This window comes from Schistocerca cancellata, chromosome 1 (assembly GCF_023864275.1).
Source record: "Schistocerca cancellata isolate TAMUIC-IGC-003103 chromosome 1, iqSchCanc2.1, whole genome shotgun sequence".
NCBI classification, from domain to species: domain Eukaryota; kingdom Metazoa; phylum Arthropoda; class Insecta; order Orthoptera; family Acrididae; genus Schistocerca; species Schistocerca cancellata.
Window position 1 is genome coordinate 899,240,558 of NC_064626.1, and position 27,226 is coordinate 899,267,783.

General features: G+C 40.6%; 1 protein-coding gene and 1 non-coding gene across 2 annotated transcripts in view; both read right to left on the reverse strand.

Moving 5' to 3' along the window:
- The window catches only part of LOC126190826 (uncharacterized), a 138,152-nt gene that overhangs the window by 94,575 nt on the left and 16,351 nt on the right, over nucleotides 1-27,226 (reverse strand). Inside the window, exon 2 of the mRNA XM_049931400.1 lies at nucleotides 25,520-25,692. Within this exon, the coding sequence (XP_049787357.1) occupies nucleotides 25,520-25,691 (172 nt within the window). The 5' untranslated portion in view covers nucleotide 25,692. The remainder of the gene's footprint in view (nucleotides 1-25,519; nucleotides 25,693-27,226) is intronic.
- Trnas-cga (transfer RNA serine (anticodon CGA)) lies at nucleotides 21,818-21,892 on the reverse strand. The gene has a single exon. It is a non-coding gene; the product is annotated as a tRNA-Ser (tRNA).

The window sequence follows — 27,226 nt, forward strand, 5'->3', positions numbered from 1 at the left end:
GTGTTATTCTGCATCTCTTGTCTTGCAGTCATCTTTTTGAGGTTATCAGGTACTGTGTCTCATCAGTTCTGTAGAAAACCACACACACGCGCACACTCACATTGTACGTTTGTGTAACATCACGAAAAATACATACGTAAATACTGCACTTGACAACAAGAATAAATTCTTGAAGCACGTTTTTCTCAGCATGAATAAAATACCTAACCAGCACAGTGTTCAAACTAAAAACATTGACCAATGCAAAGTGAAGGTCTGCGTCATCTAGCATTCCAAGTGGCCATACGCCGAAACACACTAAATATGGTTCGACAAAGGTGTCACGATTATCACAACAATCACGAAAGTGCGTTTGCGTAGTAGACACACTTTGGATTGTTCATGATGTCTTCATTCGAACGAACCTAGTTACTCCCATCAGCCACCACGTCAAGTAGAGCTTGGCAGCGGCGGGAGACACGGCACGAATTGTTCCAACTTTTACACGTTTACCAATTCATATCCGATGAGTAGAGCACTCTGGTGTCAAGAAACGTAACCACGTAATATCTGTAAACACTACTGGACAACAAACATCATGCCAGTGTCATTTTTTCTCCACAAACATTTTTTCGTAATGCGTAAATTGTGGGAAAATTATAAATAATAAAATTTTCTCGGGCTTCCAGCCGCGTAGGTGGTTAAAATCCCACGAGCTTTTGACCAAGCTCTCCTCGGTCATTGTTAAGTGCTAAGACTGCTGTGTAGTCATGGCTGTGTCGTCATATATGGTAATGTTTTCAACCTGCATCTGTCGCGTCCATTTTAACCTCGCGATGGCTAGGTCCCAGGCTGTGCTGAGCTGCAAACCGCCGTCCTTGTTGATGGTGTTTACAGAGGTTTTTATTTCAATAGCTTCTTTTATGACACTATCCCAAAATCCCTTCGTCCTCATAACGACAGATGTTTCGTCGAATAGAATTCGGTGTCCATTTTCTAAGGCATGTTCTGCCCTGACTGATTTTTCTGGATAGCGTAGGCATAAGCACCTCGTGTTCTGCCCGGCGTTGCTCCACAGTGCGTACTGTTTGGCCGACGTAGTAACAGCCACACTGACATGGTATCTTATACACTCCAGATGTTCTATGTCTTAGATCGTCCTTCACAGGCTTCATGAGCTGTCGAATTTTTGCTGGGGGCCTGAACACCGATGAAATGTTATATCTCTTCAGGAGCCGGCTAATCTTTCCCGACACTGTACCACAGAAAACACGAGTTTCTTGCTTTCTTCTTATGTGGTGTTCTCTTCTCTGTTGGTGTGTTTCTTGTGTGTCACCCCAGATATAGCCTGTGACACCTGTCTGGCTGTGCCTGCTTTCCCGGAAGACTTTTCGGAGGTGGCTCAGTTCTAGTGGCAGACTTTCAGCGTCTGAGACAACTTTACCATGATGGATGAGGGTATTCAGAATGCCACATTTTTGTGCCGGATGGTGGTGGCTGAGAGCGTGCAGCATGTGTCGGTTTCCTATAGACAATGCGGCTGAGGTGCCCATTCGTTTTCCGTTGTACGAGAACATCAAGGAAGGGCAATGCACTATCTCCATCGTAAACTTGAAGTGGCCGTGAATACTTTTCAGGTGTTCTAAGAATTCTCCCAGTTTTTCATAACCATGGGGCCAGACGATAAAAATGTCATCAACATAATGATAAAAACAACTTGGCTTAGCTAGAGCCATGTGCAAGGCAATGTCTTAAAATTTTTTCCATAAAAAGGTTGGCTATGGATGGAGCTAATGGGCTTCCTATAGCCACGCCCTCCAACTGGTCGAAATACTGGCTGCCACGTAGGAAATACGACGATGTCAACGTCTGCTTAAACAGTCCCACAATTGTGCTATCAAATAACTGCCGATTACCGTGGGGAACGAACAATCACTAGTGCTGCCACTCCAATTGCCAGCAGCCAGTAAACAAAATCTGTTCCACTGCATGCCTATCATTTTGTTATAAAACATGTAGTTAAGGACAGTGAATTATTTTCAGATAAAGATTAGTATCTAAGAATCTTTAGAGAAGTTAAAAATGAAATTATAAAAGGGGTCAATCCAAATGAAGTGGGGTCCAATAAAATTAAGTTGGTTGCTTGACCATTTTTGAATATTTTAATTTTTTTATATGTAATTACCCTATAATTGTGAAGTTCAAAACAGTTTTTAAAAAAAATTTTAGCTTTCACCTTTACTGAATGGCGGCCATTTTCGTTTGTATGCGCATGACAATGTTTCAGTTTAGAGACGTTAGCAAAAATATGAATATCTCTGCGCTGGGTTAAGTAACAACACTGCAGTTTTTAGAAAAGTGTCCTCTACAACATTGTCTATTACACAAAATACGCTAAATTCAAAAATAACAAGTCAAATTGACATCCAAAGTTTGGTATCCAAATTTTCAAAAATCCACTTTTTAGACCCAAAAATAACAAACAAGGAGTGATTTATGAGAGTCTATTTTTTTCCTAAAGTTAGATATCTTACACTACTAGCCTCATATAGAGCAACAACACTTACAAATGTTTCCTTAATTTTTTTATGAATTTTTGAAATTTGGGGTAAGCTATCTCAGGTCGGACTGAATACAAAAATATGTTTTTTGCACAGTTTGTATACCTATACGATAGCAACGTACTGTAAAAATTTCAACATTGATATCAGACTGTGAAAAAAGATATGAATTTCTGAAAATGAGGAGATAATTCACATACTCAACAACTTATCTCATGGATGTTGTCTATTCATGTGTGATATTGGCAGGATATAATCAATTATTATTGAACTAAGGCACTGAATTATATACAAAAAGTGGAAATGTCACTGAAATTAACATTTATATTATTTTGACATACTTAAAATAAATATTTTCAATTAACATCCTTCAAGATGCAACTGTTCCTAAAATTGGTGGTGAATGTTAAGAACACTTATTTCTTCAGACAGCTTCTGTGATATAGAATAAGACCTCCCAGTTGCTGTGTTAAGTCCAAGCACCGAAAGTTTCATTAAAACACTTTTCATTGGTATCCAAACGTTGTCACTAGTAGATTTCTTGAATGATGTTCTTGGGCCAGCAGGGTGGGGGGGGGGGGGATTATTGTTTTCCAATCTTATTCTTTCAACCTCTGCAAGTCACCACTGTCCATCATACACACATGCCACCACATCATTCAACGTTAATGACAATTATCCTCATAAATTTCGGTTTCTGATGTTACATAGCATCAAACTAAGTTTTCTGCAATACCAAGGAATTTGTGGAAATGCCTTGTTCCTTTTATTGCTATACAGTTTTCAATTCTGGTTTGAAGTGTTGTTTTCATATGCAGAACCACTTCTTTCTTGATCAGAAAATAGGTAATGTCTTCAATATTATCCTTGCAAAAGATATGCATGTCCTGTACTGTGTAAATTTGGTCTGTGGTTGGTCTTTTAGGCTGGCTACACTTACTTCACGTTTTGTTGTACCTCCTACTCTATCACATGCATTTTTACTATGGCAAGATGCAGAAGAGTGCCATTCAGCCTCCAACCCAAAGTCTACTTTGTGGTTGTACAGATTTGAAAAATTCTTTTTGTTCTTATACTGACTACCACTTCCATCTGAAAAGTGTATCAGCTTCTCAACCTTGGGAACATTTTCTTTTATGTAACTTATTACACACTTTTGAAACGCATGTACAGCCAAAGTGTTGTGCTCCAAATAGTCGCTTAGAATGCAAACTGAAGAACTGCAAACTTCTCATTTTTAAAGTAGAGAATAAGTGGATGCACTGCTGCCTGGTCACTAAACCAGTGCTACCCTAGTATTGCATCCTGAATCACAAATGTAAAATTTTCTGCAAAATCAGATAGTACTATGCATTCAGTTTCATGACATTACGCTTTTTTGTCCTTCAAAAACTTTGGATTTTAGAAACATATTGGTGACTTGAGTTTTTGTATAAGTTATCATTAAAGATTCCAAGTACTCTTCCTGAGATTTATCCACTGTTGTCATTTCTGTCCTGTCAGTTGTGACCCAATGTTCGAAGGCAATACTGTCTGGCATTTCCTCATCGTATTCGTGAAACAATTCAGTAACTGTTTCCTTACCAGGGCATTTATTACACAAACTCATCATGCAGTCAGTCATAACTGATAGTGTCACAGACCATTAAATCTAGTAACTCTTCGTAGCTAAGATCACTGAGTTTTGCACCCGCAATCATCAGTTTGACATTTTGATGATATAAACAAACAGATACCGAGTATGTCCCTGAGGTCCCAGCCAAAATACATCAATTAGGGCGGAGGTCACAAAATTTTGACCTTCCAATTTTGCATTCACGATGAGAATTTTTGAAAGCTACATAAAGTTCATTTAAATTTGACAGCACTAGTCATTTCTGCTTTGTTACTTGAACTCCATTTATAACAACCCTTTTGCTATTTTTGCAACCTGGGGACATTCTCCTGTTTTCATCATCTTCAAAAAACTGCTGGATCTTTTTAATTGTTTCTTCACTTATACTTACTCTCCTTTCTTCTTTCCTAAAACTGGAAGAATGCCTTGCTCTTTCAATAATTTGCGGGTTACTCTAACCAAACGTTGAACTTGTGAACCTTTTTTTTTCCCTGACCATGAGTCAGGGAGCAAACTTAAAATTTTAAATTTTTCCTCTTTAGATGTCACTGAACATTTAATTTTCTATTTCTCTATTAAGCTCAAATATTCAGTGTCACATGATGCTGGTGGTAGGTTTTCTTCTTCTTTAGAAATAATGTTGGTATCTGTATTATTAAAGCATGATTCCAAGTCTCTTCTAATTTTGTTTGAAATTTGTTGTACCTTATTTTCAATAAGTGCTTTTCTTTTTCCGTTACTGAATTTTATTATTTTTGAAGCATGAGATATGTCTAACTTAGAACAAGCAAACTCCAATATCCTAACAGTTTCCTCATTAAGAATATAAATGTCATTAACAAGGTTACATGATTCTGGTTCTGGATTCACAACAAATGTTTTTGAGTAATAATTTGGGCACAGGGAATTTCCAGGAATCACATTATTTTCACTTGGGAAGCTGTTTCACTCTCACACAACAAGGACAAATCTTCAAGGTTTTATTTCCCTCAAACCTTTAATGATAGGCTTTTTATGAACTTTAAGTGGATCACAGCACTTTCTTCCAAAAATGTGGTTGTACTTCAGAATATATTTCTTCTCAAGATACTCACACACACTGATGTTACAGAAGAACTTACGCGAAATTTAAACAAAATTTGTCTACCTTCATCAAAGTCATTGACATTTTTTAAGTTTTCTGAAACTGAACTGTAAACTGTTTTGTGACGCACTTCACTTGCTATCTGCCTAACTGAGCACTGTTCATCCATGTTATTGCATTCCAGTTAATCTCTCAAAATTAATTACAAATTACACACAGAACAAAGCACATAACAAATTATACACTTTCGATGAAGTATGTACATTCAGAACAGACTGACTACAACAATGCCACACACAGCAATAATGTACTTCTACAATGCCACACCCAGCAAATAATTTACTTCTCTATTGATAATAAACCTAAATCTAAATAGGCATTTTTATTACCATAGAACAAAAGCAAAAGCTCCTGTTGTTTAATATTGCATAATTAAAAATAAATAAACTAAATGAATATTGGGTGATAGTGTTAACTAAATATATGTCACAATTAAATTTTATCATAATGAAACAACAAACCACTTAAACCGGCAACAGCCGATCAGTTGTAGAGTAATGTGAATTATTTCCTCATTTTCAAAAATTCATATCTCTGTTCAGTCAGATATCAATGTTGAAATTTTTACAGTACGTTGCTATCATATAGGTGTACAAACTGTGCAAAAATCATATTTTTTATATTCAGTCCCACATGAGATAACTAACACCGAACTTCACAAAAAATGAAAATTTTCAAATTTCAAAAATTCATAAAAAATTAAGGAAACATTTATAAGTGTTATTGCTCTACATGAGGCTAGTAGTGTATGATATCTAACTACAGGAAAAAATAGACACTCATAAATTACACCTTGCTTGTTATTTTTGGGCTTAGAAAGTGGATTTTTGAAAATTTGGATACTAAACTTTGGAGGTCATTTTGACTGGTTATTTTTGAATTTAGGGTAGTTTGCGTAATAGACAATGATGTATAGGACACTTTTCTAAAAACTATCATGTCAATTGCAATGTTGTAACTTGACCCAGTGCAGAGATATTCAAATTTTCGCTAATGTTTCCAGACTGAAAAATCGTAGCTCGCCTACAAATAAAAATGGCCCCCATCCAGGAAAGTTGCAAGATAAATTATTTAAAAAAAAACTGTTTTTAACTTCTCAAATATAGGGCAATCACATATAAAAAATTAAAATATTTTAAAATGGTCAAGCAATCATCACTGGACCACTTCATATGGATTGAACCAAACGCTATTCAAAAAGAATGGAACTAGTGTCATTCGAGAAGTTCCTTGAGCTGACAGGTAATAATTTAAATATATTGGTAACTCACTAAAATAAATCAGAATCAGGTGCTAACAAATGAGGAAGCTTTGCATTGCTATTTTAGATTATACAATGTGTGCTACAAGGAATGGTCTATGTTCAGGAATATGACAGGAATGATCACTGAAAGCATAAAAAGTCTAGCAAACATGAGCTCTAAAGTGCAAACATCAAGAGATATGAGCCCTTTTTCAGTAGAAGAGGCATTTCAGAGCAGTGAAGATTAACAACAGTGCATAGATCTTAACACACTGCATACATTTTAGAGGCCTTGTTTACTCGACTTTTTCATTTTGAATGCCCATTCCTGTCATATACCTGAGTAGTGACCATTTATCCTAGGACACCCCATATAGATTTGCAAAAGATAAAAATTATAAATATTCAAGAAGTATTAGATTAAAAAATGCTATCCGGCATACACAAGGGTTGAAATAAAATTGTGTTGCTATAAGTAATTAAATCAGAAAAGCATCAGCAAGGAAGTTAAAAACCGAAGAGCAGAATGAACATTTTAATAAATTATCGGATAAATCATAAGAATGTTTTTCTTTAAAATCAATTTATTCATTCAGAAGGTTTTGGAGCTGACTTTTGTGTCAAGTGTAAATCTCTACTTCTTGAATGACAGCTCCATTATTTTAAATATGTTTTATAAAATCCTATTTTGATCTCTTAAAAAAGTTCTTATACAGGTTGTGTGTGAATGCATTTTATTCAAGCACACAACATAACAGTTAATTACAATGAGTAATCATAATCCCAAAACTGTTAAGTGCATCTGTTTCTATACCTCTTCCTCTTTAGCACAGAGGCACTGCAAAAAATCAAACAGTTTACACTGCACACATGTAATATTTAGCAGACAATTCCTTGTTCACATCACTCTCCCCCCAAGTGTCAACGGAATTTGGGGTTGAAATGTATCCTCCTCAGTGAGGACCATAACGAATGGTCGCACTTGTGGTGTCGATATGTCACAGTACAGTGTCATGTTCGAGCTCGGTGCTTGGGTGCGTCTGAGCAGGCAACAGCTAGTGTGAAGCTTTGTGACTTGGTTCCATTTAATGGACTGGCAGTTGTCAGTGGTCAACAGTGGGTGCCTCCTGAAAAGAGCCAGCTGTACAGTGGGTGCATCCTGAAAAGATGCCAGCTGTGGCAGCTATACTTTATGTTGGTGGATAAGGCCTGGTGAAACTGATGTTATTTTGAGTGGCCATATAGTGCAACTGACAGAGCTCGCAGCCATTCATAGACTAGTTGCCTATGGTGGATGCTTCTGATAAACATCTGACTGAGTTTAATAATGAAAACTGTGGGCATGGTGTCTGCTTTTAAGGTGATTTAAACTGTATTTGAACAAGTGCTTCACTAGTTCAGTTGAAACTGTGGTAGTAACTGTACCTTTAGGAGTCCTAGATTTTGAGGGCTGCGGGCATCCACTTGTTTGGTTAACTTGCCTACAGATTACTTTCCTTGTTCAGATATTGGCTCACTTCCTTGGTTAACAGCAACTTTTTCAGTACCTGCCCCTTTGACTGGTCAAAGCTAAATTGTTTTCATTGGGTTTTATTCAGAAATTGGGGTAAGCCATTTCCTTCAAGATTGGGTTCTTCTAGCCGTTGTGAGATTTATATGGTTCCATTAGTCATTGCCGAGCTCAATGAACTGAAGTTAGTTTAATTATGGCAGTACTCACTGATCAATTTACTTCCTTAAAATTTTACTGTTAAATATTTTAAATTTCTTTAAAAGATGGGGCTCTTCTAGTTACTATCCTCCGAGTCATTACTACACTGAAATTCTTAATCACACAGGGTGTATAGGCAGACAAGGAAAAAAAAATTCCCGGATTTCCCGACTAAAAGTACACTTTCTACCAGATGAAAACACACTTTTTCCACATTAAGTGATACTATATTTTCCCTCGGAAGTGTAAAACGTATCAATCTTTTGAATGGTTATGGTTTTATACATGGGCGTAGAATTTCCCGGCACTTTAGAAATGAAACGTTTTGGAAAGATCTTTGATGTGAAGGAACACGTACCCCGCATATTTTCGTATTACGAAAGTATAAATTCTAATTCCATCAAAAACTGCATGTTACTTTCCCAAGCAATGAAATCTAGATTGCGATGCGCTTTTGTAAGCCAGTCATAGCTCATGTCACGTGATCTCGCCAGCCGATGACAGCAGATATTCAGAGTATAGGACACATGATGTAGTCAGCCAATTAGCAACATCACTGTTAAGTAGTGCGGACACACAAACAAGAAAAATTAATGGTTTAAACTGATATACATATTGCTACTACAAGAAAAGAAAAGATTTTGTGTATAATGTTGGTCTCTAAGGTTAATAAGTGGCAAGAGAAGCTAAGCATCCATCTATAATGTTGATCTTTATGCGCGTGTTACACTTTAAAATATATCACACAAATCTGGCAGTAAAATTTTTAATAACGAGATAAATGTCTGATCTGCTGGGCTCGAAAATCTTCTAAATGGCTCATCATCAAAGAGTTTATTTTTAAATGACAATCAAATGCCGTGTGATTTAAGAAATTCGTCATACATTCTCGCTCATCATTCAACTTGCATTAAAGGAAATTTACTTTGAAAGTAACGCTTTTCAAATCACCATTCGCAATATTTTCCCACGATCTGTTAGAAATAGGTTCACTTCAGCAGTTGCCAGAGAGTGCCAGATGACATCGCGCTTGCACAGTTACGATGACAGAGGACGCCCGTAAGTTCGTAATTGTAAAACATCTTACATTATGTCATAAAAGAAACACGACATCAGAGGATACCCCAAGAGCATTGGAATGTGCACATTTAAAGTGCATACTTTAAGTGCACATTCATATGTCCAGATTCCCAATGAAGTAGTGCTCAACCTGATATTGTAAGCTTTTCAGTGTGGTTTTCAGGATGTACATTTTCTTGGAGTACCCGTACTGTATTATCTCATGTTCGGTTCTTTATTAGGGCATAATGCCACACGTGCTAGATGATGAAAACGTGCACTTGAAATGCAGCGAACAGTTGAACCTAACCAATAGTGTGGAATGAAACACTTCGTTTCAAATACACTGACTGCCTCAGCAGAAAAGATTAATAAAGGCCACATATCTGTAGCATACCGACAAAAACACCTTCTTTGTCCTGCGAGGGGATTAATGCTTGACTGTCAAAAAGGTGGAAATAAAATAAAATCTGAAACTAATAACAAATTTTGCCTTCCATAATTATGTGAATGTATTTTAATTCACTTGATAGCTTCCGGCCACAGAAATCTGTTCTGTTTTCATTTGACGTGAGAGCATTAAATGAAGAGGAAGCAGTAAGATCACGGGTCACGTGGAGACTACCCACTTCCCCACTATAACTCAGACTGCTCTGCCCATCAGCCCCGGATCTATGATATTTCTGAACCGGGACAATACTTGACAGCTTCTACTATAACAAAGAGGTGCGCCTGGAAGAAAATGAGGTAACAATGCAGCCTCTGCAATGGCAGCTTTTTTCTGACCAATGATGTCTTTTCATCAGTCCAATACAGCATGTCTCCAGACTTAGGAAAAACCTTTTAGCATTGCGCTGAGAGATGCTGCCAACAGTGCATGACTGTGCACAAAAAACTGATTAAATTTTGTGAAGCTCAAGAAATGACAAAATTCTCATATTATCGTGGGATGGGGAACCTGAGAGATAGCTTCCACTCTATTTTGAGGTATCAGAATTCCTTGTTATTTGGTAAGGTGTTTACTTCTGCCACTCCAAAGACATTTTTTCGGGTTAATCACTATGCCATGTACTTGTAGACTAGTGAACAGTTGCTGTAGATGTGCCATATGCTCTGCCTCATTAGACAACACTACAAGCATGTAATCAATGGAGATTTAACAAAACCCTCAATCTCTAGTTACTTCACATGAAGCACTGGTAAGTCTTAAGCAGTACTGCATAATCCGAAGAGCATTCGCACAATTTCATGAAGTCCGAATGGAGTGCAATCAGCAGTTTTGAGTACACCTTCCGGTGATGAAAGGCATGGTGAGGTTGATCATGGAGAAAACAGTCTTACCATAAATGTGTATATGTGGCACAGAATATCAGGTATCGTTCTGACGTTAAAATTAGCAAGAGATGGTACCCGTTATTTTTCTTGGGAGTATACGGAGCCGAGAGGTTTAGTTACTGTTTGAAGGGGGAAAGATCCCTAGTTCTAACACAAAAGAGAACTCTAGCTTTGCCGTCTTTAGTTATTTTACTTTTTTTTCATGTACACAATGAGGCTGTGTGCAAACTAGCGGTACTGGTGTAGTGACAAAGTAACGTACCGTTGAGTGTCTTACCAGTGCTGGGGTAGGTTATGACAGGTGATTTCAGGGAACTGATGAATCACCTGCAATCACTATGATGCCAGCATGATTAGGTAACTAGTAGAATCAAGGACGTATCAAACTGTGAAGATATGGTAGGAGGCTATACATAGATAACAAGTTCACTCCAACAATCTGATACAGGACATCAGCAACAATCAAGCTTCAGACGAATTCTCATCGGAGATTGAAGTTTAGATGTAAGGTAATGTAACCGTAAGTCTTAATGGAAGATCTATTCTCAGTATATAGGTGATTGCCATTAGTATTCTGTGGGGAAGATGAGACTTTGTAGGGATATGAAATGGAATTCTCACATAGGCTTAGTTGTGGGTAAAGCAGGTGATATACTTTGGTTTATTGGTAGAATACTGGGGGAAGTGCAATCAGTTTACAAAAGAGATTGCTTACAAATCATTCTTGCGACCGTTCTAGAATATGGTTCAAGTGTGTCGAACCAGGGGATATTGAAAGTTTATCAACAAATTTTTCCAAGAAAATATATCAACGAATTTTCCAAAACTGGCTTTAAATGATGACTCTAGAAATATACTACAACCCCTACATATCACTCAGATAGGGACCGTGAGGATAAGATTAGAATAATTACTGCACACATACAGGCATTAAAAAAAATCATTCTTCCAATATTCCACACGTGACTGGAACAGGAAGAAAGCCTAATAACTAATACAATGGGATGTACCCTCAGCTATGCATCTCACAGCGGTTTGTAGAATATAGATGCAGATGTAAAAGAAAGGTAAAATGAGATCAGCACTTGCATTAATGAGATACTGCAGCTGTTACAAATAGTCAATGGCTGTCCAGCTTGAAATCAGTGACCACCACTACCGATTTCCAGCAGCATTTCCCTTGTCAGAGTGTGGTCGACATTTCTGAGCTTCAGCTCCAAATCTGTGATACCAGCAAATATTGTCCCAAGTGGATGAACACTTGTTTCTGCTAGAAGAGTGTTGCCATCACAATGCACATGTGAAGCACCGTATTTGTAGGGCTGCAACTTGCTAAGAAAGTTCAGCTACTTGTGCTTGCAGTGGTTACAGAGAAGTCTGTTTTGGCGGAGACAGCTATAACACCCATCAATGGAAACATCTTTAATACCTGACTAGCAGTTTGTGCGAAAGCATTGAGATTACCAGTGCATCCACATGCAAGTACAGGGTGTCCAGAAAAGGACTCCCTGATTTCAATATCTCGAAAACAAAGATCGATAGAGGAATGCAGTAAACGGTATGTTTATTGTGAAAGCTGTAAGAAGTTTATACAGCAGTTTGAAATAATAGTTACAAAAGCTGCTAACAGATGGCACTGTACGCTGTACAGCTCATATCAGCATACATAAGTGAAATAATCATATGAAAACAATCTTTGCAAACAATCACATCACAATGTTTTCAAAACGTTCACCACTGATTAGCAAAGGCAACCCTTTGTTGCACAGCTCGTACGGGTATGGACTGGTGCATTTGAATTTTGAATGTAAACATGTGTAGGCTCTTTCTCAGTATTTTCTGCGTGCTGGAACGCTTCAAACCAGTCTCAGATGCAATTCTACGGACGGATGACACTGGATTTCGCTGAATAATTCCAGAAACTGTGGCGATATTTTCATGCGTAACTGCGGTTTGCTTGCGGCCAACATGCCCCACTAGATCATCAGTTACGCTGCCTGTTCGTTGAAATTTTGCGAAGAGCGTACGAATGGTTTTCGCATCGGGTCCTTTTGGAACATTAAATCGTGCTTGAAAACTTCGCCTTGTTGCCGTAGGACTCTCTTCTAACCTGTGGTACTCTAGCACCAGAAAAACGCGTTGTTCAATGGAGTACATGGTTTTAATCTCTTCCTTCGGTACGCTAACCTCCTTTCACGTTTCAATAGTGGAACTGATCACTCTGGGCTTCGGATCACTATTTATACTAGGCATTACGTATGGCGATTACAGCGCCATCTGTTAGCAGCTTTTGTAACTATTGTTTCAAACTGCTGTATAAACTTCTTACAGCTTTCACAATAAACATACCGTTTACTGCATTCCTCTATCAATCTTTGTTTTCAAGATATTTAATTTTGAAATCAGGGAGTCCTTTTCTGAACAGCCGTATATTCCACAGAATATCATAATTAATTGTGTTGCCTGCCAGTTTGTGAAGGCAACAAAGTAGTTGAGATGATGGGACACTGCCGAGTTCCTCAATGCAGAGCAAGTTTTCAGGTAGCTTAGTTTATGACTGTGACAATTGCATTATGTGTGTTTTTTTTTTTTTTTTGTTGTGGTTTTAGGGCGCAAAACTGCTAAGGTCATTAGCGCCCAGCCCGTGACTTAAGACAGTAAAAAACCGAATTTTAAAACCAGCAGCAATGGGAACAAAGTCAGAAAATTTGAGAAACTAAAAATAGAAGAATGCTTAAAAATCCACTACAGGAAGGGGGTGATTGTCCCCAAAAAAAGGTTCAAATGACTGTCATCTGCTAAAATCGACGATAGATCAGGCGATAGCTGTAGACGGGAGCGTAACGGATTAAAATAGGGGCATTCAATTAAAACGTGTCTTACCGTCCACAGCCGAGAGCAGTGGGGACAGAGTGGGGGAGGATCGCCACTTAAAAGATGTCGATGGCTAAAACGACAGTGCCCTATCCGGAGTCTAGCTAAAATTACCTCCTCCCGACGACGCGTTCGGGAGGAAGAGGTCCAAGCGCAAGGAAGGGCTTTCACTTCCCGCAATTTATTACAGGGAAGTGCCGACCAATGCGCATGCCATAAATGAGCAACTTGGCGACATAAACCGCTCCGTAGATCGGTGAAGGGAAGCGACCGAATAGCTGGCCGAGGAAGAGAGACTGCGGCCTTGGCCGCTATATCAGCCGCCTCATTCCCACAGATACCAGCGTGTCCCGGGAGCCAGAGGAACGCCACCGAGACGCCCCTCAGGTGGAGCAAGCGCAGACAGTCCTGAATCCGGTGGACCAGAGGGTGCACAGGGTAAAGAGCTTGGAGACTGAGGAGAGAGCTGAGAGAATCTGAGCAGATTACGTACTGTATCCGCTGATGGCGGCGGATGTAGTGGACAGCCTGGAGAACAGCGTAAAGCTCCGCAGTATAAGCCGAACACTGGTCGGGAAGCCGAAATTGATTTGGGGTGTCGCCAACAATATAAGCACTCCCTACACCTAACGATGTTTTCGAGCCGTCGGTGTAAATAAATGTGGCCTCCCTCATTGCTGCACATAGAGCAGCAAATGCCCGACGATAAACAAGTGTAGGGGTACCATCCTTGGGAAATTGACAAAGGTCACGGAGCAGGCAGATCCGGGGACGGAGCCAAGGCGGTGCTGTACCCCAAGTTGTCCAGAAGGTTTTAGGAAAGCGGAAGGAAAGAGAATGGAGCAGTTGACGGAAGCGGACTCCCGGGGGTAGTAGGGAAGAGGAGCGGCCTGCATACCCTACATCAAAGGAGGCGTCGAAAAAAAGGTCATGGGCTGGATTAGTAGGCATGGAAGACAGATGGCTAGCATAACGACTCAGGAGTACTGCCCGCCGATTGGACAGCGGAGGTTCAGCAGTCTCAGCATAAAGGCTTTCCACAGGGCTAGTGTAAAAAGCTCCAGACACTAAACGTAATCCACGGTGGTGGATAGAGTCGAGACGCCGAAGAATAGACGGCCGAGCAGAGGAGTAGACTATGCTTCCATAATCCAATTTCGAGCGCACTAAGGCGCGATAGAGGCGGAGAAGGACCACTCGGTCCGCTCCCCAGGAGGTACCATTCAGGACACGGAGGGTGTTAAGCGATCGCAGACAGCGAGCCGAAAGATAGGAAACGTGGGAGGACCAGCTTAGTTTTCTGTCAAACATAAGACCCAAGAATTTAGCGACGTCTGAAAACGGAAGGTTGACAGGACCTAGATGTAAGGAGGGCGGAAGAAACTCCTTACGTCGCCAAAAATTGACACAAACGGTCTTACTGGGTGAGAAACGGAAGCCAGTTTCGATGCTCCACGAGTGGAGGCGATCGAGACATCCTTGCAGACGTCGTTTAAGAAGGCTGGTCCGTTGAGAGCTGTAGTAGATCGCAAAATCGTCCACAAAGAGGGAGCCCGAGACATCAGGAGGGAGACAATCCATAATTGGATTTATGGCGACGGCAAATAGTACAACACTCAGCACGGATCCCTGGGGTACCCCGTTTTCTTGGGAGAAAGTACGGGAGAGAGTAGTGTTCACCCGCACCCTAAAAGTGCGCTCTGCCATAAATTCGCGAAGAAAAAGGGGCAGCCGGCCTCGAAAGCCCCAAGAGAACAGTGTGCGGAGGATGCCTGTCCTCCAACAGGTATCGTATGCTCTCTCCAGATCAAAAAATATTGCTACCGTTTGGCGTTTCCGGAGAAAATTGTTCATGATATAAGTGGAGAGAGCAACAAGATGGTCAACGGCAGAACGATACTTCCGAAATCCGCATTGGGCTGGTGTTAAAAGACTGCGGGATTCTAGCCACCAAGCTAAACGGTAATTCACCATACGCTCCAAAACCTTACAGACACTACTCGTGAGAGAAATGGGGCGATAGCTAGAGGGGAGATGTTTGTCCTTTCCAGGTTTCGGAACGGGAACGACAACAGCTTCCCGCCACCGTGTGGGAAAGGTACTGTCGGTCCAAATTCGATTATAAAGGCGAAGGAGGTAACGCAGACTAGGGGTTGATAAATGCAGCAACATTTGGACATGGATACCATCCGGTCCCGGGGCGGAGGAGCGAGAAGATGAGAGGGCATGTTGGAGTTCCCGCATGGAGAAAACAGTATTGTAGCTTTCGTGATTTTGAGAGGAGAAAGCAAGAGGTCGCACTTCCGCTGCACGTTTCTTCGGGAGAAACGCTGGCGGGTAATGTGAAGAGCTCGAAATCTCAGCAAAGTGCTGACCCAACGAGTTAGAAATTGCGACGGGGTCCACTAAGGTATCATGCGCGACAGTGAGCCCAGGAACCGGGGAGAAACTAGGCGCGCCTGAGAACCGTCGAAGCCGACTCCAAACTTCCGAGGAGGGAGTGAAGGTGTTAAATGAGCTAATAAAGAATTTCCAGCTTGCCTTCTTGCTATCGCGGATGACGCGACGGCATCGCGCACGGAGCTGCTTATAGCGGATACAGTTGGCCAAAGTAGGATGGTGACGGAAAATGCGAAGAGCACGTCGCCGCTCACGTATTGCATCACGGCATGCCTCGTTCCACCAAGGAACTGGGGGGCGCCGGGGCAATTCGGAGGTGCGTGGTATTGAACGTTCCGCAGCTGTAAGGATAACGTCGGTAATATGTGTGACCTCATCGTCGACGCTGGGAAAGCGACTATCATCGAATGTCGCGAGAGACGAAAAAAGTGTCCAATCGGCTTGGGCAAACTTCCAGCGTCGCGGGCGCATATATGGCAGTTGAGGCTGCAGTCTGAGGACACATGGAAAGTGGTCACTCGAGTGTGTATCATCAAGGGCGAACCATTCGAAGCGCCGAGCTAGCGGAACAGTACCGACCGCAAGGTCCAAATGAGATAAGGTTGTCGTGGAGGCAGACAAAAATGTGGGGACCCCAGTGTTGAGGCAAACTAGATCCGCTTGGTGGAAGACGTCTAGCAATATGGAGCCACGTGGACAAGGATGTGGAGATCCCCAAAGCGGGTGGTGGGCATTGAAGTCCCCAACCAGCAAATAGGGGGGTGGAAGCTGACCAAGAAGATGAAGGAGATCAGCTCGTGCCATTGGTGTGGATGATGGAATGTATACAGTACAAAGAGAGAACGTGTATCCAGAAAGGGAAAGACGGACGGCGACAGCTTGGAAGGAACTGTTTAAGGGGATTGGGTGATAATGGAGAGTATCATGGAGAAGAATCATGAGTCCTCCATGGGCTGGAGTGCCTTCAACAGAGGGGAGGTCATATCGGACGGACTGAAAGTGAGGGAGAACAAAGCGGTCATGGGGACGCAGCTTTGTTTCCTGAAGACAGAAGATGACCGGCGAGTAGGATCGTAAGAGGACCGACAATTCATCCCGATTGGCTCGAATGCCGCGGATATTCCAGTGGATAATGGACATGGGGTGAAAGGAAAATGGAGGAATGTGACCGAAGTTGCTGTCAACTCAGAGACTGCTCGGAGCTAGCAACTGACAGCATGGAATGGCATTCAGCCGAAGGCAGAAGATCCTGATCCATAGGTTGGTCAGGAGCAGTCCCTGCCACCAGCGATCGGCCGGTTGACCGGCCACCAGCAGTGCGCCTCGGCGACACAGAAGATGGCCGAGGGCGATTTCCGCCAGGTGGTGCTGTAGAGGGGGCACGCCTTGGCGGAGAAGGAGAGGAACTGGGTTTCTTTGTAGCCTTCTTGGAAGAATGTGGTTTAGATGAAGAAGGAACCGATGGTTGTGAAGTTGCGGTACGTAAAAACTCTTCACGAGTATGCTCTTTTTTCGAAGACTTGGCGTCCGACTTTTGGGCTCGAGATGTAGCAGAACCCGACGAAGGGTGAGCCACAGAGTGGGCAGGCGAAAGTGGTGAGGTTGAACGAGCGATCTTTGCGCTGGCCGATCTGACGACCGTGGTACTAAAGGTGAGGTCGCAAGTCTGCGTGGCCGCCTCCTTTGTTGGCCGAGGGGAAGCAAGGACAGTGCTGTATTTTCCTGTCTGAGGCACGGTGGGCTTGCGACTGGCGAATAATTTTCGAGCAGCAAAGGTCGACACCTTTTCCTTCACCCTTATTTCCTGGATGAGCTTCTCGTCCTTAAAAATGGGGCAATCTCGAGAGGAAGCAGCGTGGTCACCCATACAGTTGATGCAGCGAGGGGATGGAGGTGGACAAGCACCCTCATGGGCATCCTTGCCACACGTAACACATTTGGCTGGATTGGAACAGGACTGGCTGGTGTGATTGAACCGCTGACATCGATAGCAACGCGTAGGGTTTGGGACGTAAGGGCGAACGGAAATTATCTCATAGCCAGCTTTGATTTGCGATGGGAGTTGAACTGTGTCAAATGTCAAGAAGACAGTGCGGGTTGGAATGATGTTTGTGTCAACCCGTTTCATTACTCTATGAACTGCCGTTACGCCCTGGTCAGACAGATAGTGCTGAATTTCTTCGTCAGACAATCCATCGAGGGAGCGTGTATAAACGACTCCACGCGAGGAATTTAAGGTACGGTGCGGTTCCACCCGGACAGGGAAGGTGTGGAGCAGAGAAGTACGCAGCAATTTTTGTGCCTGGAGGGCACTGTGTGTTTCTAACAACAGGGTGCCATTCCGTAATCTGGAACAAGACTTTACAGGACCTGCTATTGCGTCGACACCTTTCTGAATAATGAAAGGGTTGACCGTGGAGAAGTCGTGACCTTCATCAGACCGAGAAACAACAAGGAACTGTGGCAACGATGGAAGAATCGTCTGTGGCTGAGACTCAGTATACTTACGTTTGTGAGCAGACTTAGTGGAAGGTGAGGAAACCATTGCGGAAGAATCCCCCATGATTACCGGCGTCTCCGATGGCACGCTCCTCCCTTGTGGGGGCCCTCTCTGAGGGCACTCCCGCCTTAGGTGATTGTTCACACCTCAGGTCACACCTCCCGACAAACGGACGGAGGGACCAATCGGCATTTTCGGAAGGTATCAGCTCGGGTAATCACCCCTCCCTGGGCCTGGCCGTTACCAGGGGGTACGTACGTGTCCTACCTGTCTACCCGGGGCGGGGAATTACGCGTTACCCCGTCACCGGCTACGCACGAAGGGCGTGGGTCGGCCTTCAGACACGCACAGGGAGGAAGAAAGAGAAAGGGAAAGGAAGGAAGAGAGGTCTCAAACGCCGCAGCGGAGAAAAGGGAAAGAGAAGAGGTAAGGAAAAGAGAAGGACAAAGGAAGGAAGAAGACAAAAGCAAGGAAGGCGAAGAATGCAGTACATTTACGAGCGTCCGTCTCCGGACGTAGGCACAAACCATACTCCCAGATGGGGAGAAAGGGAAGGAAAGAGCCAGAGGTGAGGGGAGGAGGGGCGAAGATAGGGATGGGGAAGGATGCGGAAAGGGAAGGTATGCAGCCCGGAAAGGAAGGAAGGCCACATTAGCTCGGGGTCCCGTGCTCGCTACGCACGTATCCACAAAAGAGTTGTGGACCCCCTGGGGGGGCATTATGTGTGTGCTTGATAGTCTTATCTTCCAATGCTTGGCAGTGAAGCCAGGATGTCCTCTACTTCTGTAGCCATTGGCTCATTAAGTGCAGTCACCGGATAACTGTATAAGCTTTGTAGAGGGACATGGCCCAAGCAAATTGTGGCCCCAAGGCAAATTGGCTTCTAGGTGGATAAAACATAGTACAGGATTATTTGACCAGCAAGGTGGTGGTTTCACACCAATCTAAGGATCATGTTTGCCACTAGGAAGTTAATGTTTGTCATGGCTCGCGTTTATTATGTGATGTGGTTGCTCACAAGTGATTTTGCATGACCCAGTTGATACAAAAGCTTATGTACAGTTTTACTGCTCTGATGCACAATTCAATTCTTCCGCATGCTACGTTATCGTTCTGACACGATTAAAAAAATGTGGAGTCAGCAAATGTTTTGTGTAAATGCCATGAACAGCTACATGCGAAAGGGAGAGATGTTAGATATACTTGGGTGACAAATTGGCAGTATGGCTGCATACTGGTTGAAGAGTATTCTTCCTTTCGGTACAGTAGTAACCAGCTTTGATCTTTCTTTGTCAGAATTCTGACAGACTCTCTCAGTGTGGTCATTGAAGAGTAACAATTGATAGAATTCAGAACTTCTGCCTTAGTCTCCTGCTTTCTTCACTCAAAAGACCTTTGCTCTTGCTACTCAAAATGCTGCAAGGTTTTATGCTGACAGCCTGCTCCTTAATCTTCAGAATTCCTTACTCCATCACAGCACACACAATCTTCTAAACTGACTAGACTCTGGGAAGGATTATTCAATGCCTTGATAAATCTAAAGTAAATCATCTAAAGGACATCGCTGCATTTTTCAAACATGCCCACTGAATATATAGCCTCCAGATCGAAGCAAATTCTTTTCATAATTGCCAATACAAATCGAAAAGCACATCTAACAAATAATTTAAACTCTTGTCGGATACTTACCCAACTCAAAATTACAAGAACATCCTAGCAACAAATACAGAAAAAACATAACCCAAGACTAGACACCACATTAGCAAGTGTGGGCTCATTGGAAGTGGTACCTCTTGTTTTCACTAAGCACAGAACCCGTTCATCTAGCCAGTTGGTAGTGCAAATATATTGAATGAGCAGTCTTTATTGTCAAGAAGTTCCATTTATTCACAAACACCAAGCTCTAGCAGGAGCCAAAATATTTTTCTCATGAAAAAAGGCAAGATTAATCGAGAACCAAAGCCCTTCAAAATTAGGATCTGGCATTTACGTGTAACCGTACAACCACCTATATAACAATGTACATGAAATCATAAAGTCACATTTACACCGAGTTTAAAAACTTATTTCTGTTTGCAACTTTTTCCGCAACATCGTTCGCTGTTTGTTCCCCCACCAATATTAGTAAAACATACTTACACATATACATTCACATTGTCTGCTACACATTTCACACTGTGTATTCGCATCAAGAGCTACACTATGACAAGTGAAGAGAAAGAATTAATGATACTCAAGGAATTTTTTTGAAAGATATAGCTGCCATCGGTGGACAAAAACATAATACAGGAAGTGTGGCACAAGTGACACGCTGCGTGAACTGAATTTGGCAGACATATCTGGTTTTTGTAACTTCACTTGGATACCACCATCCAATTCTGGAATTCTATATAAGAGAGTCAGTTCTTTCAAAGAAAGACACAAATGAAACTCTGCTGCAGAGTGAAGAAATCTCATTCTGGAAAGACACAAATTACAGAAAAGCAATTCCTGTGAAGACTTGCTGTTACCCTTTGTTTTTTAGCAACAGGAGATTCTTATCAAAGCCTTGCATATTTATTCCACATTTTCAAGCCAGTCATATCTCTAATAGCTCCTGCAGTCGGTGAAGCTTTGGTTGAAGGGATGAAGGATTATGTGAACTTAATTCAGTAACATTAATAGCATCAAAACACACATCTAATTGATCAATTGATCATATATTTATATTTATTTAAAATAATTTTAATATTAAATTAAAGAAAACTAATTCAGCTTCAACGTCAGCCACACTTCCAATGAATCGAACAGGTTAATCTATAGCTGATGATCATCCTGTCATATACATGTTTACTGCTGGCTGCTGCCTCCAACATACATCATTTCTGCCTCCACAAAGCTCTCTCTCTCTCTCTCTCTCTCTCTCTCTCTCTCTCTCTCTCTCTCTCTCTCTCTCATTGCACTCTCATTAGGCAATAGCTTGCGTAACTTGCTGACTACAAAATTTTCCAAAGTCAGATAATGAATCATGTTTCCTTGTTGCTGCAGTATTGAAAAATTAGACTTTTTTTTTATCAATGTCACTGCTGCTAGTGCCACGCAACAGAGCATTTTTGCAAAAAGTCATGCTTCTATTTAACATTTTAATAAATTTGACAGTGAACATTCTAGAGACACTCTTCTGGACTCCAAGGCAAGATGCAACACTACAAACAGAGTAAAAACAAACACTAGCACAGCATACTGGCATTTAGTGCTAGCAGGCATGGAATAATGTTCCTTTGATCTGTACTGACACAGTCACGAAACACTGGTTTTGTGTTGGCATCATGTTCCAAACATCAATAGTCCAGAATGAGATTTTCACTCTGCAGTGGAGTTTGCACCGATATGAAACTCCCTGGCAGATTAAAACTGTGTGTCGGGCCGAGACTCGAACTCTGAACCTTTGCCTTTCGAGGGCAAGTGCTCTACCAACTGAGCTACCCAAGCACAACTCACACCCCGTCCTCACAGCTTTACTTCTGCCAGTGCCAGTACCTCCCCTCCTACCTTCCAAACTTAGAAGCTCTCCTGCGAATCTTGCAGAACTAACACTCCTGAAAGAAAGGATATTGCGGAGACATGGCTTAGCCACAGCCTGGGAGATGTTTCCAGAATGAGATTTTCACTCTGCAGCGGAGTGTGCGCCGATATGAATCTTCCTGGCGGATTAAAACTGTGTGCCGGACCGAGACTCACTAGATTCGTAGGAGAGCTTCTCTAAAGTTTGGAAAGTAGGAGGCGAGGTACTGGCAGAAGTAAAGCTGTGAGGACGGGGTGCGAGTCATGCTTGGGTAGCTCAGTTGGTAGAGCACTTGCCCACGAAAGGCAAAGGTCCCGAGTTCGAGTCTCGGTCCGGCACACAGTTTTAATCTGCCAGGAAGTTTCATCAATAGTCTAATATAGTGGTTCCCAACAAGTGGTCCGCGGACCCCAGGGTCAGGGGTCAGCGAGACTGTGCCAGAGGGGTCCGCAAGATGCTATTAGAATAAAAAATATATTAAATATATTTCTTATGATAATAGATTTTTAGTCGCTTCCTGCTTGAGAAGAGCTATAGCGAACACTAACTTCTGCGTCTAGCGTCTTCCTAGAGCCAACTGACACTAGCACACTCTAGAGCAAAACTAGAATTAGATAGGATTTCAGACCGAAAGTTTCAAGTTTGGAACCTAATATTTCAGAAATAATGGATTCCAAGGTCAGGTTGAACTCATCTCATTAAGAACTGAAAATTAAAACTAACTGTATACTGTTGTAACTGTATTTTTTTTAAATAAATAATACCGTGTATGAAATTAGTATTTTCTTATTTTTCACACGTCTACTCAATGCAACCTCAAGTGTAGTACACTTTAAAAGCCAACACTCCCAGTTTTAATTTTTTTCCTGTCATTTTCAGTTCATACTCAATTTTTATTTTTTTAAGGAGTTTGTTATACTAAACACCCAGATTTGAAGACAAAGATTTTGAGCAATAATCAAAAATTTAACAGTAACAATGATGGCTAAATTGAGAAGTTTTAAGCTCAATATTTTTTCAATAATGAATATGTCAATTTTTTTTTCAAGTACCAAAAATAGAAACCGTATAAAAGTACTCTTAATTTGGCTCTTTTAGGTACTTGATACAGTGATATGACAAGGTACCAATCATGCTCGATGGGAGGGGGGTGTCCTCGAGAAAATTTTGTTGGGAACCCCTTGTCCAATACTAGCTGGCATAATCCGTATCACTGCAGGCAGGGGGGGTTACCTTCCTAGTCTCGGATAAAATTCAGGAGTAAGTAAGGAACTTTTTTTTCTTCCCCCTCCAAAAATATTCCTGCCCTGAGATACAGGCCTACGAAGATGACACTGCAAACACCATTTTGAATATGCGAATTTCGAAAAAAATTTTAAACTGTAACAGTTCTAGATATTCTGATAATAGTTGTTTTTATTTGAAACAGCTGCAACAATGAAAGTGAAAATAACTGCAACAAAGAAAGTGGTGAAAAATAGGTGCAACAAAGACAATAGTAATTAACATTGTAACAAAGAAGTAAGTGAGAAACAACTTCAGTGAAGACGTACATTACCCTTGGAAGTTAAAAAAATGATTTTTTAAAATAAAACATGTCCATCTTAAAAGTGGAAGCTCTCCTTTACAGAGTATATAGTACTACATGGTACTGATCAACAGAAATGGAGGATACCATTGTAATCATAAAGCAATTATCTTTCAAATAAAAGAAAAAACCAACAAAATATCTACAACTGTTCCAGAGACACAGCATTTTAAAATTTTTCCGAAATTCTTATCTTCAAAATGGCATGCGCAGTGTCATCTTTGGAGGGCTGTATCTCAGAGCAGAAATTTGGAGAAAACAGAAAATGTGTGTTCATTACCTAGTCCTCCATTTTAACAAATGCTAAATTCAATAACTCCCCGAGACTATGCAGGTAAGATTTTTTCCTAGCCTGCCTGAATTGAAATGGACTTTGCCAGCTGTGAACAACATTGCAGGACATGTTTCAAACTCAGTGTAAACAAATCTTAATACATAACTGCAAAGCCACTGAACAAATTATATTTGTATAACGTATGTTTGACCATCAGCTATTTTTATTTTAAACCCCAATATAAAACAGTTTTAGTCAAAGACCATCTTCACGTATACCAAAAAATAAACTAAAATAAAAAATTATTACTTGTAGTGTACAGAAAATATTACAAATTCTGATCCAAGAAAGTGCAAAATATACATGAATACTTACAAGGTTGAAACAGTTTAAGCCACAAGATCACATCTGCCATTACTTAAATAATAGCCATTTCTCGTGTCGAGCATGTCATGAATTCCAGAATACAACACAGGACTTTTAGAAGCAAACATACTAATAACAAGTGTAAATAGAGCATTACTGAAGAGACGATCAGAAGTATCAGTATTACACAACCCATGCGTATGATAGTGGTGAGTAACATACTTTACCCAATGCAAAATTTTAGCTAAAAGGCATTAGAGGCTGAGCTGTTAAGCAAATATTTAGGGAGGTAATGTGTTGTCAGTAATCCTTAAAGCCAAATTTGGGCAGCAGTTTGGTTATACTGTGGTTATTTACCCCCTTCCTTTCTTTATGGTGTATTATTATTACTGACATACTAGGCCTCTAATTAAGCACTTTTAACAAAACTTTATTTACATATGATGTTTTTCTCTAAATGTAGTCGATATTTTACAGTAATTGTTCACTACTAAAACTTGGATGCATATGAATGCTGAGTGACATTTCAATCTATTTCTGAACACTGTAATTTAGCTTGTTTTTATGTTATGGACACTATTTACATTACATTTAGGATACAATTGACATTTGTTTATACACATTTCATTGAGTGTACGCAATGATTAAAATACTGTTTAACTTTAGGGTTCTATAATGCTTTTTACCTTGTCTAGCAAGATCAATGTTATTCTATGTTTCGGGATAACAAGTTTATTTTCTGTTTGCATATGTAACTATACCAGATATCACCAAAGATAGTCCAGTCCTGTGCATTTAGCAAGAAATTTTGTCATTGTGGTATTTTCATACCATACGACGAAAATACTTTCTGAAGATCTTTGACCAACTCCTCAATATTTTGTACAATTATAATACTTATACTTCTGATCTCTTTAGTATTGCTCTGTTTATGCTTGTTATTGATATATTTGTTTCTAAAAATCCAGTATCGTATACTGGAGTTTGTGACATGCTCTACACATGAGACATGGCCCTTGCTTAAGTAATGACAGATGTGGTTACGTGGCTTAAACTGTCTTAAACCCTTAAGTATTCATTCCTCGGAACAGAATTTGTAACATTTCCTGTATACCACATGTAATTTCTAACATATATAGAATCTGTGAACATGGTATGTGACAAACTGGTCGATATTTGAGTTTTAAATAAACAACAGCTGGTGGTAAAACACACATTTTATACATTACTTGACAGCTGTTGACAGTCACCTTCCAAAAATGTTCAAATTATATTATTTCCACAGACACAAAAATTAATATTATGGGACAAATAATATATACATACCTTGCATAAGAGCTACATTAAGTTTGACAGGTTTGTCCCAACTCTTATGTGAGGACTGAGCACCATTAGAATTTTCATCTGAGGAACTGGGTTTAACTTCTGGTTGCGAAGCAGGATATTTTGCTAGGTCTTGCAAACTTCTCATTTGTTGCGAAGCAGGTTCACAAGCCATCCTGATAAATAAATATGACAGAAATGAACATTATTATAAGTATCTATGACAGCTCTGTAAAATGTGTTAGCTCAGTGCTGTCAAGTATTTGCGACTGCTCTGAAAGACATATCTTTCTTGACGATACAAGCATCATAACAACAGAGCCCTTACGATGTTTGGAAGAAATGTGGAGAAGCCAGTGACAAGTTACAGCTTATAGCTAGTGTATGAGCCATACTTACATCGTTCAATTGTAGCAACCCCATCAGAGAAATGCAGGTATCCATGTCCAAAACATACGGACAGATGTCAACAAATATTTATACTAAAGGCTAGCATATTTGGCAACTCATTGGTTGCGTATTTTGTTGGTTTTAGCATCATCAATATGTTCCATATGAACAAAGTTGGTTTTCCCACTGTCATATCATTATGCAACATAAAATCTTCAAGATTGCAAGATATGAGCATCACAGTTTATGGAAATTAACTGATCTCCAGTCACATTCTGGAGTCTACCCAAAACAATTGCTCATACACAGTTTTTATAGGTTGCTGATGCCTTAATGTAGATGACGGTTCAGGTGAACAGATCTATTGCTCTCTCAGATATTATTCTAATATTGTCCAGGCAATGACCTCTATTATACCGAATATTGTGGAAGACTTAAATCTGATTTGTTTCTGAAGAACACTTTCTTCTTCACAAGCACCTAATCTATTTTTCTGCAAGCTTTCGTATTTAGTATAAATAAAAAGAAAAGATTCTAAATGAATGGCCTATATCTACTGAAAATTCACAAGCAATCAGGTGATTGCAAAAGGCACAAAATAATTACTAGCCCATTCCGTATCCATTTACATATCCTGAAAAGGAATAACACCATTAATATTAATAAATTAACAATTAACTATGCCTCAAACTAATTTTAACACTGTGATCCACGTGTCATACGTTAGTAAAAGGGTGGCACACAAATGTGTGTTCCTTGGCAAATGTGTGAAGAAATAGCCCTGGAATTTTTAATGTGATGGCAACATACTTTCCTGAATGAGTCTTAATTATCTGTCATGGTCTTGTGAAGGCCTTTGTACACGTCAAGAAATGCACTTTTTTTTTTTCGGTGAACTTTATTGATTCTTTCATTAATTTCAATTTATTAAGCCCCCTGAATTAGCCATATTGAAGGTGAATCATGGAAGTGTCTCGAAGGATATTACTTCATTTGAGAAACTAGGCCAACACTCAAGCCAAATACTTTAAACGAATCAGCCTACTCTTCTTTTCCACGAAGCACTACTAATCAAGAACAGGTATCAGCTTAGCCAAGAATTTGAGATGCATTATCCTGAGTAATCTGGACACTTTTTTTTTTTTTTTTTTTTTTTTTGTGGTTTTAGGGCGCACAACTTCAATGGTCATTAGCGCCCTGACTACTCTAAGAATGCACCGCGAGGCACAAGTTGACAACAACAACTAAAAGGGAAAACACGATAAAAGACAGACTGACAGGAATAGGATTAAAAAACAGCATCATCAAATGTCCTGAGAG